This window comes from Carassius auratus, chromosome 18, assembly GCF_003368295.1.
Source record: "Carassius auratus strain Wakin chromosome 18, ASM336829v1, whole genome shotgun sequence".
NCBI lineage: Eukaryota > Metazoa > Chordata > Actinopteri > Cypriniformes > Cyprinidae > Carassius > Carassius auratus.
Window position 1 is genome coordinate 7160818 of NC_039260.1, and position 13532 is coordinate 7174349.

Below are 13532 nucleotides of genomic sequence, written 5' to 3' on the forward strand. Positions count from 1 at the left end.
TGTGACTTTAAAAGATTCACTAAGTGCTCTAAGATCCCTTTTACGAGCTTGACATATCACCATATTTCTATAGGGAAAAAAATAATAGGTTTAAAACCAAATGAAGCTTATTAAATATAAACTCTTTTTTTTTTAGTGAACTATACCGATAATAGACTCATAAAGAAACGATTTTTTAGAAACGCTGTCAATAAGTGTTAGAAATTAGTCAGTGAAAGAAAGAATCAACTGATTTGCGTCAGGTAGCCTATAACAACCAGAAACTTATTGTCTTTCATTATGCCGGTTTTCTGCGATCGTCTCTGACTGAACGCAGACAAGACAGAGGAAAAGAAAAACCCACTGGTTATCCACGCGCGGTGCCCACCCCCTGCGTTTACAGAAAAGCCAACATCCATCTGTCACTTAATACAGACGCTCAGCACATGTAGCCTATCGTTCGGCTGATATAGATGGGCTGACTCTAGATCCGCAGGACTATCTGTAGAGCAACTTACTGGACCGAGTCCATGCGTGTTTTATTGGGGAATATTTCTGAACGTCGTCAGTGGTAAGAGACGCGCGGATAATTCTCTTGTCAGTGTCTGATCTCATCTAACTGCTTTCGTCAGGTTTTATCAATCTTGTGTATGTGGTGTGTAATTTTAGACTAGCGGTAGGCTACTGATCATGATAACTTAGACTACAGATGTATTTAATACAGCTTCTCTCGGAGCTCGGGCAAGAAGTTGTGTCAGCGGAGGCTGTGTGACAAGGGATGCTCTTGACAGATGTGAATAGTCTTATAAAAAAAAAAACTGGCACTATAAACTGTGAACATCAGTGATATGTAAACTAATGTTGGTATATTTACCAGTAAGATGTTGGTAAAATATTCTATTAGTTGTGCATGTAATTAATTTGTCAGTCTCGTGGGAAGAGTTTGGTATGGTTGGTTTATCAGTGTAAAAAAATAAAACATTTAATGCATTTTAACTATGATTTAAAAACCATGCATGTTAAATATTATGCATTGCACCTGGTTCCAGCTATTAGGCATGCTCTGGTAAAATAGAAAAACACCAGACTTTATTGCTTAGCCGGTCTTATATGGTTTCTTGCTGGTCTTCTGAGTTCATAAGAAGGGTTTAAGGCACGTCTCATTTAATTTGTCTTGGAAGTGAGCCATCTTAATGAGACCAGCAAACCAACTGAATACCGTCTTAAACCAGCAAAACCATTGTTAAGCAGTTTTTATTCTTACAAATTCTGCAGGAAAGCTATTGGGTAATGTTTTACAGACATTTTGATGGTCGTTTATTGACTTATACAGTATGTATGTGTTGTTGTTTTTTTATATATATTATGGATTGGTCGCTCACATTAGTGTCTAGCCTGCAGCTATATTGGACATATATAGACACACATTAACTTTGAATAGTAGCCTGCTGTGCCTGTAGACAAATAGACACTTGGAGAGAGCTCAGACACATATGTAATATTAAATAATTTATCATAACTTAGAATCCTGCATATGTTTATAGACTTGTATAAACATCTTAATTAATCTAAAAAAATTCATTCATATGATTTAGTTCAAAGTGGTCAAATATCTGCTATAGATGTACCAATGCAGATTGAGACCTTGGAAACACTTTGATTTGACAAGAAGTTTTAAATTGTGGTTTCAAACTACTCTAGACATTTATTAGGTGAGGTAAAATAATAACTATTTGGTCATCTTTGGAGACATTAACATGGCTGTAATGAGTTTTTGAAAACAGATGAATATATTCACAGCAAGGTCAAGAGACGTAAAGACATTTACATACGAGAAATGTGACAGAGAGAAAAAGATATACATTTTCTTCCAGTAGCTGATGGCTGATAGTACTGGTGCTTGATTGTGTTGGTCGATGTGGCTGGAGCGATTTTGTCAAATGACAGAGAAAGCTAATCGTAGCTCTCAGTGTGCACACTGATGGAAATACATTTCCCCCCACGTTCCCTATTCCTAGTGTGGTAATCAGTTTGTTGACTGAAAAAGCAAAATCATAAGAGAGTTTATTGTAAGAGACAACCCTGAAAATCCTGTAAATGGTTTGCTGTAGCCAATGAGGATTTCAAGATCGCTGTGATTGAAAAGAAAAAGATCTTTACTGCAGTCTAGACGCTAAAGTATATGTGTCAGATTTTATTCTTTTTTTTTTTCAAAAGCCATCATAATGTGTTTTTGGCCTCTCTTGGAAATGAAAGAACAGGAGAGCTGACATAACCAGAAGTTCAAGAAAATACAACCAGCTGGTCACATGCATATTTAGGTTGACTTATTTCAATATATTGATCTCTGGAACATGCTTGACTGGTTTAGTCACAGTCCTCTTATACCATTAGCTGTATATAACTGTCACTATACAGAGCTGCAGTGGTGACTAGTCCCTCTCAGGAGCTATTAAAAAGCACAGGGAAACCACCTCATTGAATGTTCAATTAGCAGGCCAGCAAGAGTGTTTTCATCTAAAGTTCAAGGAACCTGAGGCAAGCGACATGGCTGTTCACTGATAAGGAGGTTGTTGAGTGCTTGATTGCCATATCTGTAAATTTTTGCTCTGTGTTTGAAATTCTGACAATGTCTGAAATTGCCATGCTACATTTTTCTGACATCTTAATTTATATTAGCTGCAGAAGAAAATATGTAATATAGCATTTCTGATACCACAGACGATCACTGCCAATTTTGTGCCACCTATGATTGATGAAATGGTTATTCCTCAAGAGAAACATGTGGCAACATACATCACAGCTGAAATAGGCACTGCATTAAGTTGGTATTTTTTGCCACTTGAAGAGAAATGGGATTGTGATGAGAGAATGTGTTACAGATCAAACTGTCTGAACTGAAAACTGCAGCAAAACATTGATTTTGGGGAAGGTTTGGGCAATTTGAAATGTTTTTAGATGAGGACAGACCAACTAGCTTGGGTTGTCATCTGTGACCAATACTGAAATGGTACTAGTGTTGAGCTGAATTCTGGGCATTCAAAAGTAAATAAATTTAAAAGCACATGCAAATGGACAAAAATGAATGCTTCCGACTCATTAGTCTTAAGTATCTTTGAAAATAAGTCAATAGGCCTGGTCACATCACATCTTATTCTGGCCAAGAACTGCTTACATGAACAGAACATTGTTATTTTAAGTATCAATGAGGTGCTATTATAGTTTTTATGTTTTCCATTTTCTTTTTTTCTTTAGTTAAAATTGTTGTTGTGTTTTTGTCTATAGTTTTAACCCTAACCCTAATTCATTAAAATGAGAAGTATTTTATTTAGCAAGTAGCTGAAATAAAATACTTTTTTCCGTTAACATTCGTTTTAAGAAAATGATTTTATGGTTTTCATTTCATATGGTTATAGTTATATAATAACCCTGGATAGGAACAAACTGCCTGATCAACATGAAAATCAACATGTCGACATGTAAAGCAACACGATTAATATGAATAATAGACAAAATTTGGCAAACTATTTGAATTATTTAATCCTTAGTGGTGCTTGTTGTATCAGATTGGTACCTTGTAAACACAAATTTGTTCCCTGGTTAACTAATAAATCAGATTAGAGTTGACAGATCAAGAGAGATATGCATGCATTAGGTATTTGGCCAGCAAATGGACTGCTCGGTGGGTGTGAGTCCAGGTGACAGAAATGACCACCTTGTTACTGTGGTTTAAGTTATAAGGTTGCAATCATTTAAATATGGAAATACTATGGTAATAGGGCCAAGCAGCCTATTCTGTGACTGTGATGATGATTAAATGTGAAAAATATGTAATACCAACTCCACAAGCACTCAAGTGTAATGATCTCTCAAAGCAAAGCAGTTACTTTGTTTATAATTTTAAAACAACTCTTCTTGAAATGCACTTCCTATTACGTCCAAAAATAAAGTGTAATCCTTCATTTTTGTTAAATAGGTTGCTTTAGATAATAAGTGTTTATGCTTGCCTTTCTGACAGAATGAAGCATGTGATGGTGACGGAGCAGTATGGAGTGTTCGTGGAAGACTCTGCTGCTGCTCGTATGCACGTCTTTGGGGGTTCAGTACACTGCCATCCGCTCCCTCCACGACTCCTTCAGTGGCCCATGCCAAGACTCTGCCCACTGCCAAGGACGCCAGGGTAAAGGTGAGTCACTGTCCTGTAACACAATGCATTAGATTTTCACAATGACATTTAGTATTGCATGAGCATTCTGCAGATCAGTGCAATGTGTGGTTTACTTTAAATTGTATCATGTTTACAACACCTTACTGATGGATGGATTGTATTTGCATTTATTTTGATTAACAGATCAACAAGGTTTTCCTCTATCTGCTTCTGAGTCATTTCTGTGTGCTGTACAGATGCATGTTCCCATCATACAATATATTTATTAAAGCTAGGATGAAACAGATTAAATGACAGATCTTTGCAAGATAACTATGTTGATTCACTCGAATATTGGGTCATGACATATTGATTAAAAGCATAATGTCAAAAAAATGAATTAATTATATTATATTGACTGGTATCCATTTTATACAGGTGCATCTCAGTAAATTAGAATGTCGTGGAGATGTTCATTTATTTCAGTAATTAAACTGAAATTGTGAAACGTGTGTATTAAATAAATTCAGTGCACACAGACTGAATTGTGATGATTTTGGCTCACATTTAACAAAAACCCACCAAATCCCAACAAATTAGAATATAGTGACATGCCAATCATCTAATCACCTCAAAACACCTGCAAAGGTTTCCTGAGCCTTCAAAATGGTCTCTTAGTTTGGTTCATAAAGCTACACAATCATGGGGAAGACTGCTGATCTGACAGTTGTCCAGAAGACAATCTGTGACTACGTTTACATGCAGCCAATAACCCGTTCAAAACCGGGATATTAGCAATAACCTGGTCGCGCACGGCCATGTAAACACCGGCAAAAACCCGGATATACTCATATCCTGGTTTTTAAAAACCGGGATATTATACCTGGGGTACCCCTTTTCTAACCCGAATATTTGGTCTTGTAAACGCGTTTCGGCATATCCCCATCAAAATGTGTGTTCTGCGCATGTTCTATTCGCAAGGAATCTTGGTCTTTTGAGTCTTTGGATACAGGAAGAAGAATCGGAAATGACGCATATTGCGTCTTACGTCCAGACGCTAACCATGCGTCGCCGTTTACATCGGGATATTGGCGACTGATTACACATTCCATGTGTACAGGAGTAACTCTCTCTGCTCACGCATGTAAACGGGTTATCCCGAATGTTTCAGAAACCCGTATAGTGACCTTAACCCGACCATAACCCAAATTTTAACAGCTTGTAAACGTAGTCATTGACACTCTTCACAATGAGGGAGCCACAAACATTCATTGCCAAAGAAGCTGGCTGTTCACAGAGTGCTGTATCCAAGCATGTTAACGGAAAGTTGAGTGTAAGGAAAAAGTGTGGAAGAAAAAAATGCACAACCAACCGAGAGAACCGCAGCATTATGAGGATTGTCAAGCAAAATCAATTCAAGAATTTGAGTGAACTTCACAAGGAATGGACTGAGGCTGGGGTCGAGGCATACAAACATGTCAAAGAATTTGGCTACAGTTATCGTATTCCTCTTGTTACGCAACTCCTGAACCACATACAACGTGGGCTAAGGAGAAGAAGAACAGGACTGTTGCCCAGTTGTCCAAAGTCCTCTTTTCAGATGAGATTTTGTATTTCATTTGGAAACCAAGGTCCTAGAATCTGGAGGAAGAGTGGAGATGCCCATAGACCAAGTTGCTTGAAGTCCAGTGTTAAGTTTCCACAGTCTGTGATGATTTGGGGTGCAATGTCATCAATGCTGCTGTTGGTCCATCGTGTTTTTTGAAAACCAAAGTCACTGCACCCGTTTACTAAGAAATTTTGGAGCACTTCATGTTTCCTTCTGCTGACCATCTTTTTAAAGATGCTGATTTCATTTTCCAGCAGGATTTGGCACCTGTCCACACTGCCAAAAGCACCAAAAGTTGGTTAAATGACCATGGTGTTGGCGTGCTTGACTGGCCAGCAAACTCACCAGACCTGAACCCCAGAGAGAATCTATGGGCTATTGTCAAGAGGAAGATGAGTAACAAGAAACCAAACAATGCAGATGAGCTAAAGGGCCCCTGTCAAAGAAACCTGGGCTTCCATACCACCTCAGCAGTGCCACAAACTGATGACCTCCATGCCACGCTGAACTGAGGCAGTAATTAAAGCAAAAGGAGCCCCGCCAAGTATTGAGTACATCTACAGTAAATGAACATACTTTCCAGAAGGCCAACAATTTACTTTAAAATGTTTTGTTTTTATATTGGTCTTCTGAAGTATTCTTATTTATTGAGATAGTGAATTGGTGTGTTTTTGTTAAATGTGAGCCAAAGTCATCACAATTAAAAGAACCAAAGACTTAAACTACTTTGAACTGCATTAAATGTATTTAACACACGTTTCACAAAATTGAGTTGAATTACTGAAATACATGAACTTTTCCATGACATTCTAATTGATGCACCTGTAGTTTCTTTATGTCCTCAAGTTCACTTTTCAACAAGTACAGTAAAAATTATGATTGTATTCTGTTAAATTTATCCATTCATCCATCATCCAAATTACGATATTATCCATATGTCAAAAGATGGTAAAAATGGATTTCCATTCCCTTTATTTTCTTTCCATTGTGTAAATATTCATATAAATAGAATGAATGAAGTATCTGAGCTTGACTAGATCATATATCTCAAAACATTTAGAAATCATTTTATGCAGACATAAAGTTACAGAGCTCAAAAACTGCATAACAGCAATGACCCATCTATTGATGTGTATTGAACTTCATCTGCATTCAAGTCCAAGTGCCAGGATGCATTTTTCTTTCCTTTATTAAATTTTAGTTTGCAGAGAGATTTAAATTCAATTATAATTCATGGTTATGGACGTAGCTTTAGCTGGTCTGACAAGATCATCCTAAAGGATTCAAATGACATTCTCTCTATAGGCTTATCTCTCTCAGGTCATCACTTCTGTAATGAGTAAGTTTATAAGGAAAGAAATTAGCAGAGAACCGTTAGAAATGCAACCTGGAAATCCCCCCCCCCCCCCTCTGCTGTAAGGAGCAAGAGATGGAATATCAATAATTAATTCTACAATTATCTCATCATTAATCTGCCGTAATATGTCCTCATGGACCAGCTGTTTGCACTTTCAGAAAGCGTCGACTCGCACAACCTAATGTGCCACGCGCAATCAGTCTCTCATCAGCCATAATTACAAGCGTTATCAGTCTTTCCCACCCTCCTGCTATATATAGTAATTGTTCATTTGAGCAAAAGTCACATAATCTTTTTTCGTATGTGGAGAAATGCACTCATTGTTCATATTTCGATTTTATACGTTTTTTTTTTTTTTTTCAAATATTGCTTCAAAATGGTGAAATGATTACCACCACAGAAGGAGGCAATCCAAGTCTTCAAAACAACATTATTACTGCTGTACATTTCCTCTCTGTGGGCGGAATAGGTTTTTGAATTACACTGGACTTTATTAAAGTTTTTGTTCAGATTATACTGTGTTTTTTCCCCTAAATTACAGCTCCAGGTATTTTCTTACCCAAATAAATGATTGATTAAAGATGAAGCTGAACTAATTGGGTCTTTTGTGGCCTTATAATGTCCTCTGAGGTTTCAGAGAGCCGTTTTATCTCACTTTCTCTTCTTCTGTTCCCCAGAGCAGAGATGGAAATCGCTCTGCGATGACAGCCGTGTCCCTGATGAGACTAGTGCTGCCGCCGCTCGAAAGCACATCCTGCTGTTTGCGCAAACCCGCAGTGGCTCCTCATTTACTGGACAACTTTTCAATCAACATCCTGACATGTTTTATATTTTTGAGCCCCTTTTCCATGTGCAACAGGCCTTCACCAATTCTAGTAGCCGTCTGCAAAGGGCTTTGGATGGCAGAGCTCTTCTGGGAGCCTACCGAGACCTCTTACTCAATCTCTACAACTGTGACTTCAGCTTCCTGGAGAGCTACATTCGCCCTGAACCACAGGATCACATGACCGGGGCCTTTTTCCGCCGCAGCTCCAGTCACGCCCTGTGCACGCCGCCTGTCTGCCAGGAAGGTGGCGAGGAGATTCTAGCAGGCCAACCGGATGAAGTCTGGTGCCCAAAAAAGTGCCAGGCCTTGAACCTCACACTAGCCTCTCAGGCTTGCCAAGCACGAACCCACTTGGCCATAAAAACGGTGCGTATCCCAGAGATAGGCGACCTACGTACACTTTCAGAAGACCCCCGTTTAGATTTGCGAATCGTCCATTTGGTGAGAGACCCCCGAGCCATTCTTGCTTCCCGCATGGCTGCTTTTGCTGGTAAATTCAGGGCCTGGAAGATCTGGAATGCCACCGGCCGCCAACCACGGTATGTGGACCTGACGCAGATAACGAGAACTTGCAGAGATATTGAGTATTCTGTGGAGACCAGCCTGCAGAAACCCACATGGCTGAGGGGTCGGTATCTGTTGGTGCGCTATGAAGACTTGGCCTTGAATCCTGAGGAAAAGGCCAAGGAGATATACAGATTTCTGGGGCTGGACCTGCATCAAAGAGTTCTCACATGGATTGCTCATAACACCAATGGCACTGTCCCATCTTCTTCAGAGTGGAACTATAAGTACTCCACCTCTAGAGACTCAAAAGCCACAGCTCAGAGCTGGAGAGTACATCTGAACTTTGACATTGTTAAGACAGTTCAATCTCTTTGTAACAGAACTCTTTCTTTACTAGGCTATAAGATTGCTCAGTCTGTAGATGAACTGAGGAATATAACAAAAAGTTTGATGGAGCCCAAGACATAATAAAGGTCATTTTTAAGCAAACTACTAATTCATTTTGCAACACACTTTTATCTAAAGTGACTTTATTATTTTGCATTCACTGGCTACATTGAATCAAACAGGACTCATATAAGTCCCAACAAAGTACATTTGGTTATGAATTATTTTTCATATTTTTCAGTTTGTTTTTACATACTAGCATACTAATAACGCTATGTACTGTAAATGCAACATTGTACATCTTACTTTGGTGACAACCTTGCTCATAAATAATAATTTGGTCATGAATATGATGCTTGCTACCTTTCCTCAAAGGAATAGTGCATCCAAAAAAATGAAAACTATGTAATCATTCCCTTACATATGATTTTCCTTCCTCTGTCTCAAACAAGTGGCCAGACAATTGAAATCAAAGGTAAATGTTTTGGCAACCAACTTTCTTTAAAATATATTCTTCTGTGTTCTGCAGAAGAAAGAAAGTCTGGTTTGGAACAACATATTGGTGAAAAATTATTTTTTGGATGAACTATCCCTTTTAAAGTTCTTAATATTCATGAACCACACCTGTAAAATAGTATGATGCTAAATAAGCACCCAGGCCCACCATTTTCATTCTGTAAATGTGCATTAATATGACCAAAGAACAATCGACAAAAAGCACAGCAGACTTGCCGGTGATGAACATGCCAAAGCTGGTCAAATGATCAAATAAATAGCATGTATCATCTGGGTGAGCCTTTACATGGCCTTAAGTATGAATGTTGATCAGCAAATATGTCCTTAAAACCCCATAAACAGAGATCTAAAATGACTGAAATGTCCTTCCATGTTCTTTTTAAAAGCAAAGTCCCTAATGTAATCAAGTCGGCACAGAAGGTTGTGTTCAGTTTAAATCACTGGCAGACAGTTCAATGTGTTTCCATCCAGTGAAGTCCTCTAATTTATTTTATTTTTTTGCAAGCCACAACTTCAAACATTATCTCTCTCTGATGGCTTTGTGAGTTAGAGTCAGTGATTATTTCTAAGTGCAGTGTCAACATTGGGAAAAGCACTTTGGAGCTATGCAGCCACTTTCCAATTTGTGTATAACAGATATGAAACTATACAAATCAAATCCTCATTTAATTAATATGCTATCTCTTGTTCACAGAGCCCCCTTGAGGTTGAGCCTTTGGCTGCAGCCCATGTGATCCCTTGGGTTAATGTGGCCCTGTTAATTACTGTTTTAGTTCAAATCACGGATTAAATGACTAAACCCATGAGCACATCACATTTTGGAAGTCTGAGCTCAAAGACCTGCTAATATGTCATGAAAATGTCATTTCATTGCAGACATATGTTGTATAGAAATTCAGATATTATGAGGCTTGGGGATATTAAATTGTGTCAGTGTCTAGCCTTTTAAAAAAGCTTGAATTTCAGGATGTCTTTGTAAATTTGTGTTGTTGTTCATGCCATTCAGCTAGTTCATTTAAGCAATTTATTACTTCTATGTGAAATGTGCCCTTAACACTTTACATATTGGAGATACGCTGTGTAAACAACAGTTCCTCATCTCAGGTATATGATGCTTAAATGCAATGTGCACTGCCAATTAATAAATATGCAGAGAAAAACTATATGGTGGACTAAATTATTCCTTTGGAATTGATGGTTGACAATGAGATATGTTTCTTTATAATGAAAATTACTTATTTATGGAAGAGATGCAGAATTTTGTGGGACATTTGTGCAACTGGTGTATTAGCAGTATTAATGATAGTTTCTGAGTTCTTATTTGTCTCTATGCAAGCTTTCTATGTAATACACATTTTTTTCACTTTCTTGTAATACTTGTAATTTGTGGTGTTCTGCTGAGGCTGAAGCATTTGGTGAAGTGCTGATCATCTTCTCAACATCAGCAATCCAGCTTTAGCTTGAAAATTGGTAAAGTGATTACCAAGGGACATGGCCATAATTCAAACTCCCTTTTTGTCAGTTCTTTTTGTTTTCAAAGGCAAGGATGCCTGACATTAATGTATTTAATGGATGATAAGCATTGGGTTGATGAATAGGCTACAGAGTAGCTATAGGTTATTTCCATAGCACATTAATCATCAGAAATATATCATTCATTTTGCTAAATTAGCTAATCGTTCATTTACAAGCAATGGTTCAAATGAACTGATTCATTCAAATTAATCGGACTACCTAGCGATAAATATGACTGCAAACGGAGCACAAGCACAGCCCAGGTGGGATTATTTTTTACACTAAACTCATCTCGCTCAGTTCTAAAGCTTTGGGCTCGATACAACGCGATTAAACAGCAATGTGGCGATTTGTAAGACGAGCTGCTTTTCAGATACACTGTTTTGAATGCAGCGAAATCAGCCTCATGGTGCTGAATGCAGCTAATTAGCTATTAGACCTACTCGCTATTTTTAGTTGGTTACTCCCCAGTGGTATAGTCTACTTATAAAAGTGGCAGGGAAAAAATATTAGACTTTCTCGTTTCATGACAGTGTAGTGTTATTGCCCAGTGTTATTACTTCCAGTTTTGGATTGGCAGAAAAAACAAGTCTGGCTCGTGTCTCAAAAGAGGCATTATGAGTAAATGGTTGCAAAACACCTTACCACACGGATACTGCAAGATGAATCACTTTCTTCTAAATAAAGCCCAAGTAAATGCAACCACTGGGTTCTATGCCAGGACATACTTTCTACCCAGAATCCTAGGGGTTAAAAGCACCCTGAGGGAGTAATCCTCCCTCATTTACAATCACTCTCTGCCCTACAGCTGCTGACTGCAGGGTTATTTCTCAGAGGCCCGAAAATATATCCATAGAAGAAACTCAATAGAAACGGGATTTAAGATGGAGGGAGAAGAGAAGCCATCTCTCTTTGAACTTAATCTGCAAAGGCAACACAAACCGGCAATAAAGCAGAGTTTATGGCACCCTCTGAGAACTGTTTCATTGGCTTTTCCATTGCACCCTGACATACAAAGACACCAGCCGCCTGAGTCAGCCACACATCTCCTCACAGCCAATATCAGCCACCTCTGTCCCTCTTAACCCAGCTGACAAATTTAGACCTCCGAGGAGGATGGCGGTAAGCGATGTTCAGAGCAAATCCACAATGTGTGGGTGTGTACAGTGTGCTTATATGTGAGTAATGTATTAGAATGAAGAGATGGAAGTGAAGTGGCCACAGGTCAAGACTATATAGTATATGCTGGGTTGCCAAGAGAGAAACAAAAGAGGAAAAAATCAACCTGCTCTCTGCGAATGACCCCTTTTTTCTTAGAAAATGATCACATAAAGGTCAGGCACAGACTTGTGGGAAAGGAAAATGAGTGCTGGAGAAATCATGAACATGAGAACTGGATATAGCAGATATTATATTTTATACAGGTCTACTGTCACTGCCCAAAATGTTACTAAAAAAAGTATAACTAAAAAGTTACTATATTTACATTTTATTTTACATGCAGAATTACTAAGGCTACTAAAAAGAAGGCTATTTTGTATTTTGTGCTTCGCTTGTAGCATGTGATTTAATAGTTTATAGAATGTGTAAAAATGTAGCCTTTTTGTGCTGTAGACTATTAAATATTAATCCTCATTTAAATTATTTTTGCTATTATCCCAGTGCCAAAGCCATCTGTTAAAATTGGCAGTTTTCCTGACACATCGAGTCAGGTCCAAAGACATGGGACCAACAAGGAAAATGTTTATAGTTTGTATTTATTTTATTTTTTCTAATTTAATAGAAAATTTGACTTACATATTCTCAGCATAGCATTTTGAATATATTTTAATGCACTGAATTCTCTTGATTTTTGATTGACAATATTTATTTTTTGTTTTAAATTTATTACAAGTCTAGTTTTCAGTTTATTTCCATTCCAAGTTTATTTTCCGTGTCAAAGAAAAAAATCTCTGAATGTGGATTTTGAACCAAACTGTGCAATCTTCAAATGCATAAATACATGGCAACCATGTTTTATTTAAATAAACGATGAAGCATAAACTGATCCTATTTTTTTTTTAAATCAATCCAATATTTTCTGCTCCCTCCATCATAGCAGTCTGAAAATCCATCTCTCTCAGATTTTCAATATCTGCAGTAAAACTTAAGATGAATGACTCTCCAAGCTAACTGTGTACTGTAAGTCTGTGATTCACAAAGACTGATCTGACAAGTACTGTGCAGGCAATAATATACGAGTTGGGTACAAATAAAGATATGTGTAATTTATGAACAGCCAAGAAATAATCTTCAGACCATTTCTCTGTAGCTTTGAGAAAAATTATTCATGTTATCTATCTCACTTGCCTCCTTTTAGAACAAATCGGTACATCTGGAAAGCTACACAAATGGATTCAGAACCCATGAGGAGAGCATAGTCTAACGAAAGACTTTCAAATTGCCTTGTTCTTTCCGTCTGTGAAGGTAAATCATAAGTCTACATAATTAAAATAATGAAATGCTCAATTGACGCCCCTCAGGTGCCATTTGCTTGAAATTTCGTCTGATGGGGCATGAGACAATTGCTGAAGCAATCCTACACGGCGAGGAGTAATTAGCCATATTACAATTTGCAGTAATAGGCACCATAAAATTGAATCCCGAACACTCTCTATATTTCATGAGCCTGTATCTTTTTATAGTCTCT

At 37.8% G+C, this 13532-nt stretch overlaps 1 protein-coding gene across 1 annotated transcript; it reads left to right on the forward strand.

Moving 5' to 3' along the window:
• The first annotated feature begins 443 nt into the window (after positions 1-443).
• On the forward strand, positions 444-9058 carry LOC113118777 (carbohydrate sulfotransferase 1). Its single transcript, XM_026288192.1, has 3 exons — positions 444-550; positions 3998-4165; positions 7770-9058. The coding sequence occupies exons 2-3, from the start codon at positions 4027-4029 to the stop codon at positions 8891-8893; spliced, it is 1263 nt and encodes a 420-aa protein (XP_026143977.1). The 5' UTR covers positions 444-550; positions 3998-4026; the 3' UTR covers positions 8894-9058.
• The last annotated feature ends 4474 nt before the right edge of the window (positions 9059-13532 follow it).